This window comes from Watersipora subatra, chromosome 7, assembly GCF_963576615.1.
Source record: "Watersipora subatra chromosome 7, tzWatSuba1.1, whole genome shotgun sequence".
Classification (NCBI taxonomy): Eukaryota; Metazoa; Bryozoa; class Gymnolaemata; order Cheilostomatida; family Watersiporidae; genus Watersipora; species Watersipora subatra.
Genome location: NC_088714.1, coordinates 43089051 through 43113332, shown reverse-complemented (window position 1 = coordinate 43113332; position 24282 = coordinate 43089051). Strand labels below are relative to the sequence as shown.

Sequence of the window (24282 nt, the reverse complement as noted above, 5' to 3'; positions counted from 1 at the left end):
ATATGTGTCATATTTCTGATATAATATTTTCTCAGCCTTGGTCTAAAATACCTATCTGTAAACAGCAGATTAGTGTCTAATTCCCAGAGCAGAGCATGCTAGTGGTGGTGATAGGAAAGACATCTGACCTTAAATTTCTATCGCTCTTTCAAATTAACTAATGCAGAACTTTTCTCAAAAAATATCTGTACTTTTGATAATCTACTAAAAATATTGTCTTTAGCAGGGTTGGCTTGGTTTAAACCAAGTGGTTTAAACCAGCTCGAAAAAATCGGTGTTTATGGTTTTTTCATAATTTTTTGTGAAAAACATAATATTTTAAGCTCCTAGTGGTTCATGTGCGACAGAAATGCAATTATATGTAATTATCAGCTGTGGAAGTTTATTTAGGACACAGTAGTAAATTGATGACAGAGCTCAAGTTGAAACTACATGAAATCCAACAATGAAATAGTGAATTTCATTTTCAATTGGTTTTTATCAAGTGATATGATGATCTCTTTCCTGATGAAATATAAAAACCGTGTGAAATATACTAATCCAATCATCGTCTCTAATAATGAATGAATACTTTCTCAAGTCTGGCCAGTGAGAAAGAATTACTTATAATTAGAAATTAAAACAATAAAATCCTTTTGGGCAAAAGCTTTAAGTTTGCAAACTAATATTTCATTTATTGGGCACTAGCCAAAGTCATTGGATTGTTAGAATTCAGTTTATCAAGTTGTGTTTTGAAAGACAAAGGTTTTAAGGCAAAACGTAATAGGTGCGCTGTCGTAATGCGAGGTCACGCAGATAGGCTTAAAGCTCATGTAGCAAAATGTCAAGCTGAAAACACCAATTCAGACAGTGATGCTAATATTCAGGTGATAGAAGTTGAGTCATCTGCCACAGCTGCCAGGAGTACATATCATTGTCTGATAATCATGACGATCCTGTTGGTCACCTGTGATAATCGAAAAGTGTTGCAAAAATTATTTTTGAAGTATTGGGTCACATGATCAGATTACGACTTGCCTATTAGACCAGGCCGAAACAACTGTAAAGTAGCGAGCATCTATATTTGATACGAGGTCCTCGGTAAAACCCGAAGTGTTTGTCATAAACTAGTACTACGATAAATTTTATATTGAGCTTTGTATTGGCCTTTCAATTCATGTGAGAACATACGTGACAAGACGATAACCAAATGTCATGGCTACGTCATCAAAATAAAGAGATTCCAATCTACGGCGGCTTTTCGTTTTTGAGCTTTTAAGAGCTTGTAATCACATTTCCACATATTTGGCACTTACAACACAACACAGTAAGACATGGTGAATCTTTTGATACCAAATAACTGTAATGTGAATTTTGTTGCAAGTCAACCTTTAAGAAACATGAATTATTAGCAATATAAAACAGTTTGTTTTGATTTTCATTTTAATGGCCAACTTGCGCCGATTGAAAAAAGCTTAATATGTCTGAATCTGCATGTTTTAAGGCTCTATTAAAAACCCTCCATATTTTAGCTTCACTTGTTCACCTAAATTTCACATAATAAATATCCATAATGCAAAGTTGGATAGCTTTATAACAAACTTCTCAAGTACAGCAGCTATCAATTAGGCTATGTAGAATCAAACATGGATAACTCAAACTCTCATCAGAGTCTTCAAATTTTGCAAGGCCTCTGCAACAAAGCATGTTTTACATCTGATCAGTTGTTTGCATCTAAAATGCTTATCAAGTATAGTCTCTAACAAAGTATTTTGTTTAGGAAGATCAACAGCATTAACTGAGTGTAGATATAGACTAAACAGTTTTCATAGGCCTTGCACTCCCTAATATTTATTAAATGTCTGAGAACATTTAAAGCATTGTTTTCATCAGGAACTTTAGTAAGGTCAGGTTCAACAATCTTAGGCTTATCCTCTTTATCGATCATTCGGGTCATCCAGTCGTTCTCAGCAACAGTAACTTCTGCATCAAGTGCCAAAAGCTCATCCGCAAAACAAAATATAAATTTGAACTTATGAGAAAACCACACCATCTCTAAGACATTTGTTAGTCGGCATTTTTCAGTCTCTAAATTTAGCACTAAAGTGAGTGGAGTTCATGATATTATAATAGCAGACCATAAAACCTTTAATTCAATGCCATGTCACTCTATTTTTAAACCCTTCTCTTAGAGTGGCGTTGTATTAAATGTGACGTTCAAATAAAGGGTGGCGTTCAAATAAAGGGTGGCGTTGTATTTTTCAAACATCTCATCAGCATATCGAGAAAATTAAATTTGACCCTTTCGTGGAGAAATCAAATATTGCCTGTTTTGCGCTCCTTTGGGCAGTGCGACAAATTCTTTTGGGTGCAAGGAATTTGCAAACTTACTACCACCCTGTTGTAAAATAAATTGATTATTAAATAAGTATGCGCGAGGAAGCTAAATTACCTTCAACTTGTCGTAGACCTCTAAACGATATGCACAAGAAAGCTGTTAAATGTTTCCACCAGTTGATATCTATTGCTTGCGATTGACCAACAATGATCTTATAGCCTGCATTACTACCCTAGGAATGTTTATGTATTCGCCTCATCTTACTTTCGCGTTTTCGCGGAGTCATCCTCTCGCGAAAATTTCATGAGTGAAACTAAACTATCATAACGAACGAGCGAAAACGCGGAATTAAATAGCTTTGTTCATTGATACTGTAGAATGGAATTTTATAACGACATTTATTTTAACGTTTTTAACGACCACTATAGCATCATTAAAATATAAACCAACAAAATAATTGTACTGTTAAAATTTATTACGTTATTATTTTGCAATTAATTATGATTATTTTCCCATTAATAATGATTTATAATGATAGGAATTTGATGTCAATGCGCAGTAGTGCAATGCATTAGTAGCGTTATTGTTTGTTGGGGACATCAATCAATGCAGTGAGCACCGCGTGTTGAAAGAAAATAAGTCACATTGACACTCATAGTACTACACAAGCAGCATGGCTCTGGAAAGGTTTGGATTCACCACTGACACCTCTTCAATAACTTGTAATGATTCAGAAGATGAGGCAATAGAGAAAGAGTTAGCTCTGACAAATAATACTAATAAAAAGGAAGAGAAGAAGTTATAATAACTACACGCTGTCCTAGTATCTGTAGCTGTAGTATTACTAGCAGCTGTATCATGTATGTATTTGTATACAACTTGTAATTACTGTAATAAAGATGTTCAGCAATTATTAGCAGCAGTTGAGTGTTTTGGAAAACGTTAAAATTGATACCTATACACAACACCGTTGATCGTTAAAATTAAAATACGTCAATATAAAAGCAAGCTAAATTGTGACAAAAACGTTAAAATTTTCAGCGTAATTAAATTCCTTTCTACAGTAGTCCAAGAAACAAATGGCAGCAAACGATCAAATTACATTATCGATCTCGGCCATACAATTCTACCTGCGGTTCACAATTATAAACTAGTCCCAAAATGAAAAAATTCTCTTACCGGCGAACCGAACCTGAGGAATATAATTATGTTTGTTCCACTGCATTTATTTTCACATCATTATATTTTCGCCCTCATCAGAGTTGCGAAATTAAGTTGCAGCGAAATTTTACTCTGTATGCTACTCACGAAACTAAATACTAGCGAAATATAAGTGTCCTAGGGTAGTTAAAGCTTTAGAGATTTTTATTTCATTTTAAATTTGAAGGTATATTTTCATTTTATAACTAGATTTATAGAAGTTTGTTGTACTCATCAATGTTTGTTACAGTTCCCAGACAAAATGGCTTTTTTCTGTGCATTTGAACAGGAGTTACGAGCATCGATCCATTGTAAGTTAAGTTTAGTAAGTTTTATAAGAATCTAGCAAATGCTACAAATATATATTCAAGAGCAAGTGAGATTATTACAAAATTACAACAAATTAAAACAAACCATAATTATAATACATGCAGCAACAAAAATTAACATTTTAAAACAAAATAACATTTTTAAAACTAATATTAGCATCGTTTGCTTGGCCAGTTCCGGTCTGATTGTTGTTGTCTTTTAAAATCATTCCATATCCTTCTGGCTGTTCAATACCTTCCATGGTGTCTTCTGACCTCAACTACTCTTTTGCACAGCTGTTCTAGTCAATATTAGTGTCCAAACAATTTTTAGCAGAGCAAAACCTTTTAGACGATGCCATTTTTAATGGAAACTTCTAGTGCAACAAAGAGAAACCGCATGGGATCAAAATAGCCTCAAATACTTGTTAGCACATTTTCCATCATAAATGTGAAACTTTTTCCCACATACATTGAAGTATCAAGATTAAACAAAGTTAAAAAAGGAACTACTATTTGCCTGATACAGTCACTAATTATTTCTGTGCGGCTGCAAGTTTCTAACGAAAGAGCCCAAAGACTTGGAGTTGGAAAATGGACTTCGATAGGAACAGATACAACGAATGAATTAATTGTTATTGATGTGAGCGAGTCATTATTAGTATGGTTTTGTAGACGCCTTTTTACTGATCACTGCTATTACGGGTTCGTGAAGATCAGAAATGTAAAATAGTGTCAGTCAAATAGAAGCGGCATTCAGTTGGAAGTGGAGTTCAATTATTTGGGTAAATTATTTAACCCTTCTCCCATAGTGACCCCAAATAGAGGTGATGTTCAAATAAAGGTTTGACGGTATGCTAGTTCAAGTTTAGCTGCTTGCTGTCACATTGAATGTGGGATTTATCGTGTGTAACAGCAGATTCAGTTTTCTCAGTGTCTTCTTCAGTATGTCTTCTTCGTCACATCTGTTTGATCACAGTCAGGATTACCAAGCCCGTTGTGAAAACAGTTGGTAACAATTTTTTTTGTGACAAGATTCCAAGCTCCTTGTACTCAACGTATTGCTTGCAGGGCATTAATAGCTGCATCTGGCTTCTTTCCATGAAAGTCAAAACAATCAATAGTCAACTGCAAAGCTTGCTGGCTGTAGTAAAACTTAAAACTTCAGATAGTTCTATGCTTCACAGGTAGCAGCACGCTTGTAGTTTTGAGTGATGTGTTTAGAAGCTTGATTGACATAAGCCTTTTTATAGTTAGGTGTGCTACGTTGTTGCCAATCATGAGAAGAACTTGGTTTTTCTTGGTCATCCAGGAACAAACGTGTAAATATGGTCTCCTACCCATGTTTAAAAATGTCACTCACAATCTACGCCTTGTAGTATTACTGACACGAAGGGTTAGTAAAATTTTTCAAATGACAAAGTTTTCCAAACATTCCTGTTAGTGTCAATTTCCCACAACTGCATTTCTTTCTCTCAACGTCTTTTCTTCTGAACCTTTTAACTGCAATCAAGTTTTGTCAAATTTAATCTTGAAACGTAACGGCAGTCAGATCACATGACAACAAATAAAATCTCAAATAACAGAAAAATATGTATACTTTGCGATACAATCTTTTAAGATTTGATGTGAAAGACCCTTAAATTCTGACCAGCGCAAAACAAATGAAATGATGAAATATTTATTTGTTAGGAAGTATGAGGCAGCATTGCGATCATACTCGGGAGATGATCCGCTTTCTGTATGGTACAACTACATCAACTGGACAGAAGAAAATTTTCCTAAGGGTGGAAAAACATCACACCTCAAAGAGCTGCTGACGTCTTGTGTGAAACAATTTGAACAATCTGAAAAGTATAAGAAAGATGAAAGATATATACAGATATGGATAACATTCGTAAGGTTTCATTCAGCATTTATAAGAACTTTTTGCCATTATGTAAGTTTTATACAAGCCATTATATAAGCTCTCTACTTTTAACAATACTGCTAGTTTTTATCATTCAGTACACGCCATACCACAACTTGACCTTAGTAAACACCTTTGACTTAGTACACACGTTATCCTTAGTACACACTTTAGTCTTTGTGAAAAACTTAGCCTTTGTATCCACCTTAGCCTTAGTAAACATCTTAGTCTTGGTACACACCTTGGCAGTTGCAACCATATTTTAGGCAGGGAAATGCAAAGAGCCATGTGAAGTGTACAAACATATGCACAGTAAAAAGATCGGGCTACAGTCAGCTGCATTTTATAAAGCTTGGGCTCTTGCTACTGAAGACCTTGGCCAGACAAAGATGGCAGACAAGATATTTGTACAGGGACTCACTGTTGGAGCAGAACCGACAGACACACTAAAACGAGCACGAGAGTAAGCATATGCAGTGGCGAAAATTTGTGTTCTTCTTGAAAAAAGTTTTTTGTTTTGTTGTTAGCGTGTGAGTTCCATGCTAGGTAATGAGGGAAGTTTATTATCGTTTTAATAATACTTGCTACATACATGTATATTAATTTTACATTTGTTGCATTAGTCACGTAAGCTGTCTTCTTTTCTGAACCACCAGTGATGATGTAAAATTAAAGTACTGTGCCCCCTCGAGTTATGATGACCCTGTTATACAATCTTTTTGCCATACGATGGAGAACCCGATGTTTTTCGCCCTCGCCATACAATATATTTTTCGCCATACAATATCGACAACAATTTCTTGCAAAATTCAAATTTGGCAGTCGATATGCCGAATACGTCATAATAACTAAGATGCTGATATGCTATCTGTCGAAATCCTTCCCAGAACGCATGAAAAAATACGAGGCTCACTCAGTTCAGCTTTATTCGTAATTAGTTATAGTGAGAACGAAATTGAAAACAGATACGTAATAAGATTGTGGGCGATATGAAACTTTTAGCCACATGTAAAGTTTGCACATGCTTGCCAAGCACAAATTTTAACCTCGAAATAGTAGAACAAGTTGTATCGTAACTCAAGCCAATAGTTGAAGTCATTTTTAAACTCCAAAGCTTTACGGTTTTTTCTTTTAAACCTAGATATCAAAACCATCGAAATAATTAATAAATATATCCGGCTAATGTTTTACATTGCTTTGCCCGTAAAAGGGTTCAATTTATTTTCTCTAAATTCTGACGAGCTATTTCGAAAAATACAACGCTACCCACTATTTGAACGTCACCTCAAATAAAACCCCACTGTAGGAGGTTAAAAAATAGAGCGCCATGGTGTTCAAATACAGGTTGGAGTGTAATTTATTTTGGGATTTTATTTGTGTATCTAAACCATTGCATGTTGAAGCAACTATTCTACTACCATAAAACCGCTAATTGAACGCCATGAAGTTTTATTTTTAATCCTTTCTCTATAGTGGCAGTCAATTGAAGGTGGCGTTCAAGTAGAAGCTGACATTGTTTTTTTCAGATGGCTCATCAGAATTTTGGAAAGATAAATTTAGCCCTTTTACGGGTGAAGCGATTGTCGCTTATATCTTAAAGTCCCTCTTTTTCCGGTGGAGCGATATTAAACCTTTAAAACGCAATAAATCTGCTAACTTACTTCCAACTTGTCAAAGATCTCTTAAGTTTGACTTGCAACAAAATTCGCATTACAGTTATTTGCTATCAAAATATTCACCATGTCTTACTCTGCTGTGTTGTAGGTGCAAAATATGTGGAAATGTGATTACAAGCTCTTAAAAGCTCAGAAATGAGCAGTTAATCGTTGCCATCACGAAACTGCAGTAGGTTAGAAAGATTAGATTTTAACACTGAATTTAAAAATCTAAATTATATTTAAAAAGACTTTGGTAATTTTGCTTTAACAGCAAATGGAGGCGTATAGTGTGTAATTCAAGAGGTAAGCATGTAGTACATGGGTGTAGGTGGTGATACAGATACAAAGAACCTAGTTTAATACAGTAGGGAAACAGAACCTACCTCTATTGTTTGTTATTAGCTTTAACTATCACTTCCAGTTTCTACATTTCAGACCGTTTTGTTTATTGCTTCTGTTAGGTCATTTATAGGAAACAACCTGTTTATGTCATGATGTTAGTCTGAGTCATTTATGTAGAATGACTAAATTTTAGTTTACTTGAAACATCAGTTTTCTTCATGTACACGCTTATTTGGTCAAGGTTCAGGTCAAGGTTCGAAAACTAGCTACAACCTCCAAAAGTCATTTGATGATGCATTAAAAATATTGCGCGTTATTGTTTACAAAATGCTAGGAGTTCATAATTGCTTTAACCAATTGTGATCTACTTATCATGACTTATTTACAAAATAAAGATCTTCGCTAGAAGTACGTATGTGTAGTACATGTCAGTAGTAGTACATCACAACGTATTGTAACTTTCTGGGAAAATATTTGCAAGGTTAAAACTACAAAATTATAAAGCTATTCACAAATGATTAAAGCAGTCTCATAATACAAGTACTCATGTGAATTCTGTTGTTAGTCTGCTAACTAAATGTATCCCCATTCTTCAAGTAATTTAATAAACCTTTTCAGTTGTGACTAGAATTGTGTTAATGTAAGTTGAATACCGGTCATTGAATTGTAAACTTGAACTGTTCTTGAAACTTTTCAATTATTTCTTTTGTTAAGTAAATCTGGTAAGACCCTAAGGTAGGTATATTTAGATTAGACCCTAAAGTATATTTTAATTAGACCCTAAGGTATATTTGAATTAGACCCTAAAGTATATTTGACTTAGACCCTAAGGTATATTTGACTCAGACCTGAAGGTATATTTGAGTTAGACCCTAAGGTATATTTGAATTAGACCCTAAGGTATATTTGAACTAGACCCTAAGGTATGTTTGAGTTAGACCCTAAGGTATATTTGAATTAGACCCTAAGGTATATTTGAATTAGACCCTAAGGTATATTTGAATTAGACCCTAAGGTATATTTGAATTTGACCCTAAGGTATATTTTAACTAGACCCCAAGGTATATTTGAATTAAACCTTAAAGATTGACTTACAACAAAATTCACATTGCAGTTATTTAATATCAAAAGATTCACCATGTCTTACTCTGTTGTGTTGTAGTTGCAAAATATGTGGGAATGTGATTACTAGCTCTTAAAAGCTCAAAAATGAACAGTTAATCGCAGCCACACAAGACCGCCGTAGTTTGGATTCTCTTTCCAAAACGGCTCAAATGTGACGTAGCTGTGGTAGATGGTTTCTGTCTACACTTTCATGCAACCTTATTCGTCGAAATATTTTCACAAATATACTTCACGCATTCAATAAAACTATGTCTATTGTTCTTACGCGTCGGTTTTATCGTCATTGTAATGCTGTCACTTTTAGCAGTGATATCTTATAACTTACCGTAAAAATTATTTTAATTTTTTAACCTTACCTCGAAGGAGTGCATATCATTGTCTGATAATCATGACAGCCTGTTGGTCACCTGTGATAATCGAAAAGTGTTGCAAAAATTATTTTCGAAGTATTGGGTCACATGATCAGATTACGACTGGACGATTAGTTCAAGCCGAAACAAAACTGTAAAGTAGCGAGCATCTATATTTGATACGCGGGTCTTCGGTAAAACCCGAAGTGTTTGTCACAAACTAGTGCTACGATAAGTTTATATTGAGCTTTTTATTGGCATTTCAATTCACGTGAGAACATCACGTGACAAAACAATAACCAAACTGTCATGGCTACATCACAGAAATAAACGGATTCCAATCTACGGCGGCTTTTCGTTTTTGTGCTTTTAAGAGCTTGTAATCACATTTCCACATTTGGCACCTACAACACAACAGAGTAAGACATGGTGAATCTTTTGATACCAAATAACTGTAATGTGAATTTTGTTGCAAGTCAACCTTTAAGGTATATTTGAATTGACTCTAAGGTATATTTGACTCAGACCCTAAGGTATATTTGAATTAAACCCTAAGGTATCTTTGACTTAGACCCTAAGGTATATTTGAATTAAACCCTAAGGTATATTTGACTTAGACCCTAAGGTATATTTGAATTAGCAGAGCAAATTGAGAAGCAAATTTTTGTCATTAAACTTCTATGAATGGTGCCATAATGCTGAAAAGTTTTGCTTGAAGGAGTGGTTATTCACTTGTTTGCAGGGAGTTTGAAACGAGAACATGCAGAAATATGATAGCCAACATGTCTACCTCAGACGAGTCGAATGAAGAACTTGCTTGTCAACGTAGAGCTCTTGTCCCTCTCACTTCTAGTAGCAAAGGAAGAGCACCTTGTGACAGAGTTTCTGGCGCTCGACCAAATATCGTTGCTACTCATAGCACAGGAGAGCTGACTAGTCCGCAGAAACCTCTGCAGGTAAGATCCAATGTAAACGAGTTGGAGATTAGAGTGTTTGTCGCTCTCATATATCATGTTTATACTGCATAGCAGCTGAGTGAGCTTGATATTCTTAGCAACCAACAATTTCTTTCATATGAGCTAACAATAACTTTTTAGGGGATTTATTTACAGTGCACCTCCTCCATACGACATTAATTCGTTCCGGTGTTGGCATTGTAAGGCGAAAATGTTGTGTAGAAGGGTATAGAAACCCATAGTAATTAGATAATGCGAACACCCCTTGTAAAAAGCATCAAAATTTTATATACATATTAAAAATTAGTAATAAAGTAGCATATTAACCTTAGTAACTATAGTTACCTACAGTAACTTTAGTGTATTTAGTGGTTATGATCTGCTGATGATTATGATTTTTACTTTTTCCTTTAATGTCGTTATCAATCTTAGCACCCATGGCTAACAAATTGAAGTTATATATATGTAGTTATGTACGAATAATGAACTAAATGGAGTTTATAGTAAATATTATATTAAACGGCAAAACACAATTAATTTTTGCTCACTTTTCACTAATTTTTCGTTTCACTCACGCAATATCAAGCATTTACAAAACACAAAGAATTCTGGAGGTAGAGAGAGAGAGAGCATCGTATCTCGTTCAGACATTGTGCAAGGGATGTCGGCGAATAGCATATCGGCATTTTCATTATATTATATACCGATATATATATTATATTATTATACCGATGCATTCAGCACACCGACTGCCAAGTTTTAATTTCAAGATAAATTTTTCTTGATATCGTATAGCGAAAAAATGTCAGGCGAAAAAAAAACAGTATAACAGGGACATTGTAACCGGGAGAGGGGGAGGGGGTAAGGTGCACTGTATTCTGTTATTTCAATTAGTAAGACATGAGATATTTTGATGCCTAATCGTAGTGGTTTATAACATGATGTTGTTCTTAAACTCGTCTCCTTAAATTGATTTCTGTTAACTGGTAACAAACATTCCATACTTCTAGCATAGTTTTTTCTGTCTGGAGGCATTCGATAGACCATTTCATAACAGCGGGTAACAGATACATAAATAGCATGGTGGTTTGGCCTACACCTTACGCCGTCATGGTAACTACAGTCAAACATGGATAACTCGTCCACGGATAGCTCGAACACATGGTTAATTCGAACATTTCTTTTGGTCCGTTCCCACGTAATGATAAATTGCTATAGATAACTCGAACTCAACACTGTTAATTCGAACTGTTTTTTTGCCCAACAGCTACCAAAACGGTTGTTTTCGCTTTAGAAAATCACTTTATTCAAAGCCATAGAGGTAAACTTCATCTTTTCGTAATTCATAAGCGTCGATATTACCACCATCGGCAAAATATTTTTGTCAACGACTTTTCTAAAAGTTTGGTGAAATTTGATTTATACTGCGATACGATGAATAGCACGGGCTAGCCGGGTCACAGGCGCAAGGATTTTCGCCACGCACATACAAAACAAAAATCGCATGTTGTTTTGTATGTGCGTGGCGAAAATCCTTGAGTGCGTGACTCGGCTAGCCCGTGATGAACAGTTTTCCGACGTTGATTCCGTGTTGAATCAACGTCGGAATGTTGAATGTTTAAAACGTCTTAAAAAATGTTGTAATTAAACAGATACGTTGTCTGAGCTACAAAAAACTATTCATCGTTTGACCTAAACACAGAATACGTGTGTACATTCAATAAGTATCTATTAAAAAAGCGTGAGTGATATAGAATGTACCGTAAAACCTCGTAAAACTTCTAATTGAACTGCCTCGGAGTGTTGCTCTTAACGAATCCCAGGTAAAGTAAGGTAATCTGCATAAACTTCAAGAAAAAACGGCAAAATTGATCGTGGGTAAAACCCCAAAAGAAAAAAATGTCTTTTCTTTTGAGCATTTCAACAACGATCAGGTTTTGCCAATGTCAATCTGAAAAACGTCCTGGCAATAACATCACCTCAAACAACAAACCAATCTCAAGTGATAGAAAAATCTCTATACTTTTTCATGAAAACGTTTTAAACTTTACATTAGAAGCTTTTAATTTGAAACAAGCCATTTGTGCTTTTGATTTATATTATAGTTTGTATATGTACATGTATCTACTAATAAATAAGTAAATATATGGACTTGTGACAGTGCTCTGATAACTTGAATGCTCTGATAATTCGAACACTTTTGCTCGGTCCCTTGAAGTTCGAGTTATCCATGTTTGACTGTATTTAGCAAGCATGAGGCAAGTTTGTGTACATGTGTTGACAATAGTCATGTGCTTGCCATTTTTAATAGTAGACTCGATAGTAGTTGGAAGGAATGAAGAGCACGCTATTAGGGTACTAGTACTAGTTTCTTAGATCAATAACTAGATTCAGAGAGTAAAGATAGCTTGTTCAGCATTGTTGTTTCTCAAGGGCAACTTAGGTGAAAGCCATTCACAAGATCTGCTTTACTAACATTATTTCATCGCAGCATTTGTCTTATCATTGGCAAGACAAATGCATCAGCAAGCGAGTTTAGGCTTATTTTGTTCAGGTAAAAATATTGAACTGTCTACAGTAATTCTCCACTTTTCGCAGTTCATGGTGACCGTCATCCCTCGCGATAGTGAAAATCCGCCAAATAGAGACTAGTTTTTAGTGTATGTGCAAGCTAAATTTTAATACCAGAACACTTAAGCCGCTGTCTAAACATATTGTATTTATTTCCTATGTAATAGGTAAGTAAATTGAAGTTATTTTGACTGACTGTCAGATTATACTTCAAATAAGTCTCAGTATTGTAAGCTGAAGAAGTTTGGATTTTATCTGGTCTGAATATTTGTACTTATGGTTAACTAGATTTGGTGTGAAAAGGAAGTCACGTGCTTGTAACTGTATTTCATGTATGTATATTTGTGCATTTAATTGTTTTAATGTTAATTAATTTTCTTTCATTTCTAAGGAACATTGTTTAACCGAGAATTCGCTGAACCACTGCAATCTTGAAAGGTGAGCCGCGAAGTAGCGAGGAATTACAGTAATCTAAATATAGATTAATCCCTCTTACTTTGCGGCTTCAACTACACATGTCTGCATTGTATCACAAGTTTTTAATTGCCTTCGTCTTATTACTAAATCTGTTTATGAATTACATATTGTAGCAATTGAGAGTTATCCCCTCTCTCATATTTGCAAATAAGTCATTTCCTTCTCACAATGAACCCAATTAATCACATTAATCATCAATTAAATCATCATTAATATTCAAACTAGAACAATTCTATACTTAAGCATGAATACATGCTCTGGCTTAAAATACTGTGAGAGAAGAAGTTGAAATGAAAACTTAAAATCAAATCCCTTGCGTATCCATAAAACTCACACAATCTGCGCAAAACAGGTCATGAATGTGGAACGCACCTTATATGAAAGTGGCATTTCAACTGACTAGTTGCGGTCAGCAATAAAAGTATAATCACTTCCAACAAGAGCTTAGAGCACTTTTCAACAATTGAATGGAATTTGACCAATTATCCTTCTTCATCTACAGAGAATAGCCAATAAACACTTTCCATCGTTCTACTATCCTGGCACTGATTGGTTCAAAAGTATTTAGCACTAACTTTACCTCTTTGATTCTCACCCAAGTTATTCTTTGGTGTTCAGTTCTTGTTATTTTCCTACGAATTTATGTTTTGTAATATGCAATGACACAAAACATACAATACAAGTATATTGTATGTAGAGGGACATGCATTTAGTAATTGTTTGGAAAGCAGCTAAGTGTTAAGAAGGGTAAAAAATTATGGCTCATACTTAGAAAAATATCAGTTTTTATTTCACAGAAATTCGCGTTTCTCAGGTCTTGAACTTTGCAGCCACCCCTGCAAAGAGGGAGGGATTGCTGTAGTCTATATTTCCTACAGAAACTGACTCATTACTTACAGGCTTCTAAAGCCCATAACTCATATAGCCTACTTTGTCAATTTCTGCAAGTTTTCTTACTAGTGTGAAGCTTGTGGGATTTCCCACACGCCGACTCCCTCACTCTGACTCTTTCATAATATTGTGTTGAAATCAACTTGTTTGCATGCAAATGTATAGGAGGTCAAGTAGGTGAACTCTCCTTCTTTCATTCATTACTGTTTCTAGATATTTGTTGATGAGAATGACAAGGGTCAGCATTTACCACTTCAAGGTCAGTCTCTAGGTCAAGGTCAATCTTCTAAACAGTCTGTTCTACCAAATGCTAAAGAGAATCAACTGGCTGCTGGCAAGTGGAATAAAAGTGAGACGGTAAGTGTCTTTGATCGATGCGTGCTTATCAAACATTTCGAGACGTACCTAGGCATGAGATTTGATGGAATTTCACCCTAGCAACAAATTACTAATTGGTAATGGAACAATAAGGAACAAAGTATTCATATGAATAACTCAGCATGCCAATTATATTAGCCAGGATCCGCTTGCCTACTAAAATAACAACATGGCCACATGAGAAATTTGTAAGTGTGACTTGGAGCGATTTATTACAACTGGTTAATATTCTGAATCATGCAAAACGTGTAATAGGTCATATAAGTATACAGTTTAACCTCATCAGATGCTCACATCTGCTTGCAGATTTCTGGCATACTACGTAAAGTTCATTTTGAGCAAAGTTTGCTCCCATCATTTTACATGATTTCTAACATACAACTTCTGAAGGTTATAGAAATACTGCAGGTTGACAAATTGGTGCATATGTGGACAATGTAGACAGTTCTCCTGCAAATAGTTGGTTCTAACTTTTACATTGCTACAATATTACTAAATACTGCTTCGTACCATTCTCTACTAAATCTCGTCTACTCTAATAATCATAGCTCCTAAGGAGGTGAGTACGAGTGGTAATAGTTGCATAAAAGGCAATGCTTTTCATTTTAATTAAACGTAAAATAATTGGAAAGCAGAGACATCGATTCTAGTAGTCATCAGAAAGAAAAAAGGTGGAACTGATAGGAGGCCAAAAATGAATGAAAGTGGAATGATTAGACTGAGCATGATAATTAAATAATTTAATGTTTTATAATCTTCAAATTTTAATGCAAAAAATATAAATAATGTTAACATACAAATATATGATCTTTCATTAGTCTAAATTATGCTAGCTGTTAGGTTTAGTGAACAATTTATGCGTTTTAGTTTCGATATGAGTGATAGAGTTGCAATGCCATTTTAAATGAGGTTTATTACTGCTATCAATCACGCACTAGGATTTAATTAACTAACCCATTAATAGATGCATATTCCATTAATATTTTCTGAAATAAAAGAAACGACCTTGCAACAGTATCAGCTCGATCAGCTCTTGCATTTAATATCGAGGCATCTCTAGTTTTTGTCAGTTATCTTATTTTTGTCAGTTATCTAGTCTTTGTCAGTTATCTTATCTTTGTCAGTTATCTTGTCTTTGTCAGTTATCTTATCTTTGTCAGTTATCTAGTCTTTGTCAGTTATCTTGTCTTTGCAGTTATCTAGTCATTGTCAGTTATCTTATCTTTGTCAGCTCTCTTATCTTTGTCAGTTATCTTATCTTTGTCAATTATCTAGTCTTTGTCAGCTATCTAGTCTTTGTCAGTTATCTTATCTTTATCAGTTATCTTATCTTTGTCAGTTATCTTTGTCAGTTATCTTGTCTTTGTCAGTTATCTTGTCTTTGTCAGTTATCTTGTCTTTGTCAGTTATCTTGTCTTTGTTAGTTATCTTATCTTTGTCAGTTATCTTGTCTTTGCAGTTATCTTATCTTTGTCAGTTATCTTGTCTTTGTCAGTTATCTTGTCTTTGTTAGTTATCTTATCTTTGTCAGTTATCTTATCTTTGTCAGTTATCTTATCTTTGTCAGTTATCTTGTCTTTGTTGGTTCATTTATTTATAAGAGTCCATCTAGCTAAACATAAATTGTTCAGATTTCATCTCTCTTTGTCAACTTACTCATGGTTTTTGGTAGCTCTATAGAACATCGACGTCGACTGTCCCTTCAGCGCAGAGATGCAAAGAGAGCAACTTTGATGTGCATGAGGATGCCACTACAGCAGCTACATCAGCTAAATCTACAACATTGTTGGGTGCAGGAACTGGTTTGAGGTAAGTTATTTTTCATGCGTGGCACTTTGGCTAGGTTACTATTCTGGTTACTTAAATTTTTTAAGCTTGTCTTAGAGGTGTCGTGGTTTCCTAATAATCAGTGGCTCAGCTTCAAAACTTAATGAAAAACTGTTACGGGCAATTCTACATGAATATATAGACATGTATATATATATATATATATATATACATTTTGAATTAAGTTTGAAATTGTGGAATGAATTAAACGCTATAAAATGAATTCTTATAGAAATCTTTGCTCCAATATACAATGGTGCATGTATAATGGAGCAATACATATATATAATATATAGCATGGAAAGTAATGCAGTACCCAAAACTGTAAACCAACAACTAAATTATTTATATGATATCACTGAACCTGAAAAGTTTTTATTGTCATCTGACTATCAAGCTTGAGACAGCAAACGGAGATGTAGCCCAGGTGATATTTACCATATATCTCGTATATAAGCCTATCTCGCATATATGTAAGCTAACCTAGAAAAACAGTCCTAAAATCAAGTAATTTACAAGAACTCGCATATAAACCAACCCTACAGATCGTAACACGTCGTACGCATCTAGCAGAGCAGAAGGTTGTGGAAATGGGCCGGCTTTTGTGAGCTTAGTACAAAACGTTTCTGATTGGTGAGTAGTTGTATAGTTTACGTATCGAGTATCCACTTAATCGGAAGGAAACAATCATCTGTTTACGTTGAGCCAATGTCAAACATGTTTGCATCTCACGTTGACTTGAGTTTAGCTTTTGAAAAGCGCATTTTTACAGCTATTTGTTCTTCGCGGTGATCAGAAGCATTACAGCTATGTAGGCTTCCCAAATCTTAGATCGATGGACTTGCGATGATTATCTATTGGGCAATTATAGTAGTAGTAACAGTATTGATTTCAATAGTAATAATAATGCTGTAAGCTATAGTAATAGCGGTAACTCGTCTGGCTCCGGAACATGCTTAACTTGTCCACCACGATAGTATGAAGAGGACAAAAATGTGTCCAAACTGATTTTACAACACATTTGTGGCCTTTTTATGGCATCAGATGATGTACAGTTTTATGCTAATTAATTAAGTTGAGTTAATAAAGGATTGAGTTGTTAAAATTAAGTTAGCGTGATGTCATTTTGTTTGCTTTCAATCAAAGTTGCGCACATATAAGACGAACCCCCTAAGTTTTGTCAATAAATTTTGTGTTCTAGTGTCAGCGTCTATGCGAGGACATACGGTATATAAACGATATACAGTAGACACTCTAATAACGTACACCTCCTATAACGTAAATTCCAGATAGTGTAAAAAATTCTGTGACATTTTTGCTTCCTATTACGTAAAAAGCTCCATATAACAAATTGTCAAGACGGGTGAGTTATCAAAATCGATTTGAATGGTAATTATTTCGCCGCACTTGCGGAAGAAAGAACGTCGTGCGATTAGCATACTATTTATTATATATAACTTTAGCGACATTCTAGTTCGTCGTCATAGACCGTTAAATGTGTCGACAAAAAGGCGAATAAGATAGCTGCGGTAGGTGTTATAGCGTCAGTCTGCCAGTCTTATCGTCACGAGTTGGAGTATCGTCAAAACTTAGCTTTATCCTAGCCTTGACCCTTGGATAGTAATGGACGACGAACAGGTTGAACTGCTTTTTATAGTAAAAATATTTTGTTGTTTTGCTTTATTGTAGACGTACAAAATATTTGTTATTAGCGTCACTTTGCAGGATAGATTTTGCCATTTAGAAAAATAAGCAAATCGTTGTAAATGATCGTCGAAGATGGGCAGCTCCTATCAACTTGTTGTAATTTACCGCAACCATGGTCTATATAACCAGTGAGATTGATCATAAAAAGGAGAAAGTTGTTGACGCAAACCAATAATTCAGCAGTTACGGTACAGCCCACAAATTAAAAGAGTTTTAAGTAAAGTTTTCCTTTTTTGCATGACCAAAGGGGTGAGTTTGGAAAGATCTTGGAACGAATTAAGCAATTTACATGTATTTTAATGTTCTTAAAACGTAAACTCCCTATAACGTAAACATTCCTGAAACATATGATTTATGTTCTAGGAGCGTCTGCTGTATACAAACGGTGTTTGGATATAGGTAGTAGTATGGTGCAAGTCTAACCTACATGAAAATTACATGACCTGTTAATGAACACATTGTATTGTTTTTTAGGTAATATTTTTTACATTTTATCTTTAACCCTTTGAACCCTAGCAGCCAGTTTTCTGGCATTGCGTTGGGTGTGTCAGAATCCCCAAAGGCCGGTTTTCCGGTATTTACATGGCTTTGTTAACAAAAGCTATTTCTAAGTAACAGCAGAAACCAATCAAATTAATTCTTGCACAGGATATTAAATCAAAATTTTCACTTCCCTTTGTTAGTTTTCAAATATCTTTACCCACTTCCTTTGTTTTAATAACAAATTTTATTAGAACGATATTGCGAAAAAAATCGATACGACCCATTTATTGGTAGGTCATAAATGATTGCGATGCAAATAAAGAATTTTATGATACTAGTTATAATTTTCCAGTATATTTTAAGTCATGAAATGATGATAAACAAGTGCACAGTGGATATGCTACTGTAAATATTTTTACGAGTTTTATAAAATCGTACGAACTTTTATAGTTTTAGCCCAACTAATGGTGAAGTACTGTTTTTTCTGTTTGATGACATTTGCTGTGGGTTGCCCGACTTTTTTGCTAGTGGTTTACTAAATATCCTTGTATTATGAGCACGTTAAGATATATTAATTTTAATAAAAGCTTAACAACTTCGAATCGTTGGACAGATTGCCCAGGGTTACTGACATGCATTTACAAAAACGGCCAGGGTTCAAAGGGTTAATTATCAGGTTGAGCATCTCCACCTACACTAGTTTCATGCTCACCTTTTTAGTACAGTAGGCACCCCTCAAAGATGAATAATTTGTTCCAAAAATGTTTACATTATAGGAATTCTGCACTATATGAAGCGTAAAATACTTGTAAATAGCCTCCATCGTTCCATTATCTTCCTAAATTCAGCCCTTTGGCTCTTCAAAATGAAACAAACTAAACTTAACCCATTTAATTTTACGACTGTACAATAACTGGGATATTATTGGTTTGTATCGATAAATTTTCCTTTTTTTATCACTTGAATTTACATTAGTTAAGAGTTCACGATTACAGTAATTTTATGTTGAGTGGAATACGTACCTTCAATGTCAATTTAACTCAATTTTTTCTGCAGCTAGGTAAAACAAGAAAATATATTATAGATGGCTCAAATATATTGCATGAAAAATATCCTTACCAAAATAAGAGCGCTATCTATCCGTCTGTCTTTCCATCTGGCTGTCTATCCGTCTGGCTGTCTATCCGTCTGTCTGTCTATCCGTCTGGATGTCTATCCGTCTGGCTGTCTATCCGGCTGTATGTCTATCCGGCTGTATGTCTATCCGTCTATTTGTCTGTCTGTCTATCCGTCTGCCTGTCTGTCCGTCTGTCTGTCTATTCGTCTGTCTGTCCGAAGACGGGATTAGAGGTTAAGATAAAAGATTGCTTTAAATGGGACTTTTGATATCTTGGTAGACCAACACTCAACACCTGCACCAATCGACTGCCTTGCGGTATTTCTGAATACTTATGCAGCCACTTATTCTCTATTCCTTGTCGGAAACCTGAAGATCTCTCACCGCTCGTCTGAATGCTTAAGGCTAACTGTGTGACTTTCGTTATTCAAATCAAATTTGAGAACTTGCACCGACTTTACTCTTTCCATTATATAGAATTCATTAAGTAATATAATGCAAAAAACTACATTAATTTTTACACTCAGTGGAATTTATGTAAAAGGAGGTTTATGCTATAGGAGTATAGGGACATCTATTATAGTATTAAAGCCTCATCTGATTTATTTTGAAAAAACCAATAATATAACAAAACATAGGCTGCACCTTTTGTATAGGCCGCAGAACTCATGACGGTGCTTTTTAACACAGCCGCAACTTGGCTGGTTGGAACCAGCCGGACGCTTTAACCAATGATTTTTAACCCAGTGCCTAACGGAACAGTTCGGTTAAGCATTGTTTTTTTTTTCTTCGCTAGAAGTGCACTACTGGAGATTCCGGTTAATGCGCCCTAGCGGCGAAAGAAAAAACCACAGAATAGCCGCACCCTTATATAAGCCGCATGGCTCAAAACATCAGAAAAAAGTAGCGGCTAATATTCCGAAAAGTACGGTATTTTAATTATAAAGTATACATGGCCTCCTAAAGTATGCATAGCCTCCTAAAGTATGCATGGCCTCCTTCTTAAGTATGCATGGCTTCCTTCTAAAGTATGAATGGCCTTCTAAAGTATGCATGGCCTCTTAAAGTATGCATGGCCTCCTTCTTAAGTATGCATGGCCTCCTTCCAAAGTATGCATGGCCTCCTAAAGTATGCATGGCCTCCTTCCTTTTTCCTTCTTTCCATCACTACTATCACTAGGATTAGTCTTCTGGTATCAGAGGTTTTTTAATCTATTAAAATGATTAAAGTTCAATAACATAAAACAATATGAAGCATTGTTTGATGTTATTTGAACACCGTACAACCAAACCATGTGAAGGAGAACTGCGCGTGCACACGCACACACACTTACTGATCTACAAAACTGTGTTTTTAGAAACTGGAAATAACTTTAGATTTGCAGTCAAATATTTGCCTAAATTTGATGTCGTATCTGAATTTAATTGTAGGTTACAGTTAGACTGATAATTGAAATGAAAAATGTTATTACTATATAAAGTTCCCACCACTTCTGTAAAAGCCATGCTACGTGAGGGTAGCTTTTTATAATCTGATTTATGCCAAAGCTATATTTAGGTTTGTCTTTCTTTCGTCTATTGCACAATGGTGTATTGACTCCTCATTTGCGCTGCTGTCGTATGAATAAAAAATATGTTTTCTTATCTCTAGTGTGGCAAAACATAAGAGAGTTCGATATAGGACTAGAAGGTGGTGTGTAATCTGGTTTTACTCTTAATGATTTTCTCCTTTACAAGATAATTCACACCGATTTCCTTATGTAATAATTGTTGGGTAAAAACTAATGTCATTGCGCTATAGCGTGAAGAAAGCAGAAAAGAAGGGGATGAGAGATGATGCTCCTCATTTATTTACTAACCAAGAGCAAGGGGACTACTACGTACAGGAGGTTCCTATGTATGACAAAGCCAAGGTAATGCATCTCCTCTTGAACTCTATCATGAGTTATTGTTTGCTGATTAGTCAGCAACTACATGTAGGTAAAGTTGTTTGTCAGTTGTGTATGTCTCACCTGGAATTTTTTAGTGCTTGGTTAGCCTAATCCTCGCTCTCTATGTTGTCAGCTGTCTCCTCCGCGACAAATTGTCAATTTGAACTTGTATTTAAGGTATATGCTGGCGTTATGGAATACTCATTTGAGGAGTTGCACGCTCTTAAATGGCATCAGGAAGTGGAAGAGAAAAAGAAGGAGCAAGGTAGAGACTTTAGTATACACATTGATAGCTGATCTAGTGAATGTCTTACTTATAGTTCTTGGAGTCTATTTTTGTCAATCTGCTGTATCATCTTCATCACATATGCATTTTGAATGCTATGAATTTTACTGTCCATCTGCAACCATTTTATATAGTTTTCTAAATTCATTTGCAAATTGAGCTTTTTATCATACTTTTGGTTGTATGTTTTTGGCACGGTTTATTTCCTGCTTTGATAATTTGACACTGCAATACATTGTGCTGGTGTTCACCACATTTACATAATTCTGCCTCTGCAATTATCTCCCTTTTCTTAGGCCCTCTGTCATTTATTTTACAAGGACAAGTTATCTATTAAAATGAATAGCAAAAGCTAGATAGTTTTATTAGCTAGTTCACTAATACTACAGCAATTTATTGCTGGAACAAGCCTACAGCAGCCTCTCAGTTACAGTTGTCAGTCGTAAGTTTATCTTCTAAACTGTTTTTGTTGAACAGTATTTAAACGTAAAAGCAAGTGGTCGATGTCAATTTTATTGTAGAGTTTTGAAGATGGAATATGCTAAGCTATAGCCAATGAGAAATGCTATAAAAAGCTTTAAAATGTTGGGAAATAGTATTAATAGTTTTTACCGACACTATACGAGGTCAAGTGTCTGTCATGAAAGCTTGTCACCTCATTGTATACAGGTTAATGTAGATGAAACTGATAATATAAACAGCTCAGAGTTAGTTGACTGGGTGGTGTAGATGAGCTGAGACAGTTTAAATAGCTCATAGAATGTTGACCAAACAAGAAAGCAAATTATGTGAACAAGCTCATCTTCGGCTGGCATCATTGCAGAAGCAGCCACTCTCCTACAGACCCAACAAGCCCGATTGCAAGGTGAAACCGAACAACAAATGTTTAAGCTCACCCAGTTATACAAACAGTTCTCTCATGAACTCTCTATGGAAAAGGTCGTTGTTTTGGATCAGTTGAAGGTAGAACTGCGGGAAGTTGTATCAAAGTCTGTTTGTGAATTGGGAGAGAAGTTGCGTGACGAGTTGAATGCATTGAAATCCAATGAGGCTAGAAAAGCACATGATTTGGAGTCATTGGAGATGAGGTGAGATTGTTCTTCCTATGTTTGTGGGTACACGTTTTCACCTAGCCTGTCTTGACAAACTGTTGTTTTTGCGAAGTTGTTCCCCGTCGAGCGGGCGAGCAACAACAGCTTGTCACAAGACGTACTGCAGCTGATGCATCAGCTGCACTGAAAGGGAGTTGTTCTCTTCCGTCTATGCGGCTTGGTTGCGATGTTATGTCGGTCGCTCCATTAGTAATCATAACGGATTTCGTGCAAAAATTTATGTAGAAAAATTAAGATAAGAACATTTAACTAGCCACCGGTCTCTGCTGTAAACTTTAGTAGAATTTGAGAACTTAGGCAACAACAGCGACTAAACATGTCATTATTTGTGCGCTCAGTCAGTTTTATTTCTATTTTTGTATCAGTCAGTTTTATTTGTTCTTATTGATTTTATTTTCAATTAATTTTATTCTTAAGTTCTAATAAAGTTTACCACATAGACTGGTCTTTGGTTAAATGTTGTGATCTTATTTTTTCTACATAAATTTTTGCGTGAAATTCGTTATGATTACCAATGGAGCGACCGACATAACATTGCAGCCAAGCCGCTTAGACGGAAGAGAACAACTCCCTATAAGTACAGCTGATGCATCAGGTGCAGTACGTCTTGTGACAAGCTGTTGTTGCTCGCCCGCTCGACGGGGGACAACTCCGCAAAAAACAACAGTTTGTCAAGACAGGCTAGTGTTCACCATTTCTAGCAGAAATGGTGAACATGTGTACCATTTCAGCTAAAACTAGCAGTTTGTAAAACTTGGTAGATTTTATATAATATAAAATCCTAAACTTTCAAGAGTTGATCTCCCAGCATATTCTTTTATAACAAGCTAGTTGAAGCATCCGCTATTAATCAGTCAGCAAGGCGCTGCCATTATGTTGCGATGAGGTTGTTGCAAGAAGCTACTTGGTTTCAAACATTTACCAACAGGTATGCTTGATCCATAATTACTAGTAAGTTGATAGCAGTTTTTTTATTAGTTTTCACTCATTTGCACTAGCAGTTCATTCATTGCAAATATTCCATTGCTTTACAAAAAATATGCCTGCTTATGAAATACTAAGGAGGTTCCAAAGTTCAAAAACCCATGAAGATGGAACTGATAATGTAACCAGTTCAGAACTAGTAGACTAAGTGGTGCAGATGGGAGTGATAATATGAACAGTTCAGAGCTAGTAGAATAAGGGATGTAGATGGGAGTGATAATATAAACCGTTCAGAGCTGGTAGACTGAGTGGTGTAGATGGGAGTGATAATATAAACAGCGCAGAGCTAGTAGACTGAGTGGTGTAGATGGAAGTGATAATATAAACAGTTCAGAGCTAGTAGACTGAGTATT

General features: G+C 35.4%; 1 protein-coding gene across 1 annotated transcript in view; it reads left to right on the top strand.

Annotated features, from left to right (window-relative positions):
• LOC137400780 (mitotic checkpoint serine/threonine-protein kinase BUB1-like) overlaps positions 1 to 24282 on the top strand; it is a 53238-nt gene that overhangs the window by 4913 nt on the left and 24043 nt on the right. Inside the window, exons 2-9 of the mRNA XM_068087117.1 lie at positions 5518 to 5722; positions 6001 to 6197; positions 9952 to 10165; positions 14318 to 14461; positions 16155 to 16291; positions 21418 to 21529; positions 21725 to 21812; positions 22657 to 22921. Of these exons, the coding sequence (XP_067943218.1) occupies positions 5518 to 5722; positions 6001 to 6197; positions 9952 to 10165; positions 14318 to 14461; positions 16155 to 16291; positions 21418 to 21529; positions 21725 to 21812; positions 22657 to 22921 (1362 nt within the window). The remainder of the gene's footprint in view (positions 1 to 5517; positions 5723 to 6000; positions 6198 to 9951; positions 10166 to 14317; positions 14462 to 16154; positions 16292 to 21417; positions 21530 to 21724; positions 21813 to 22656; positions 22922 to 24282) is intronic.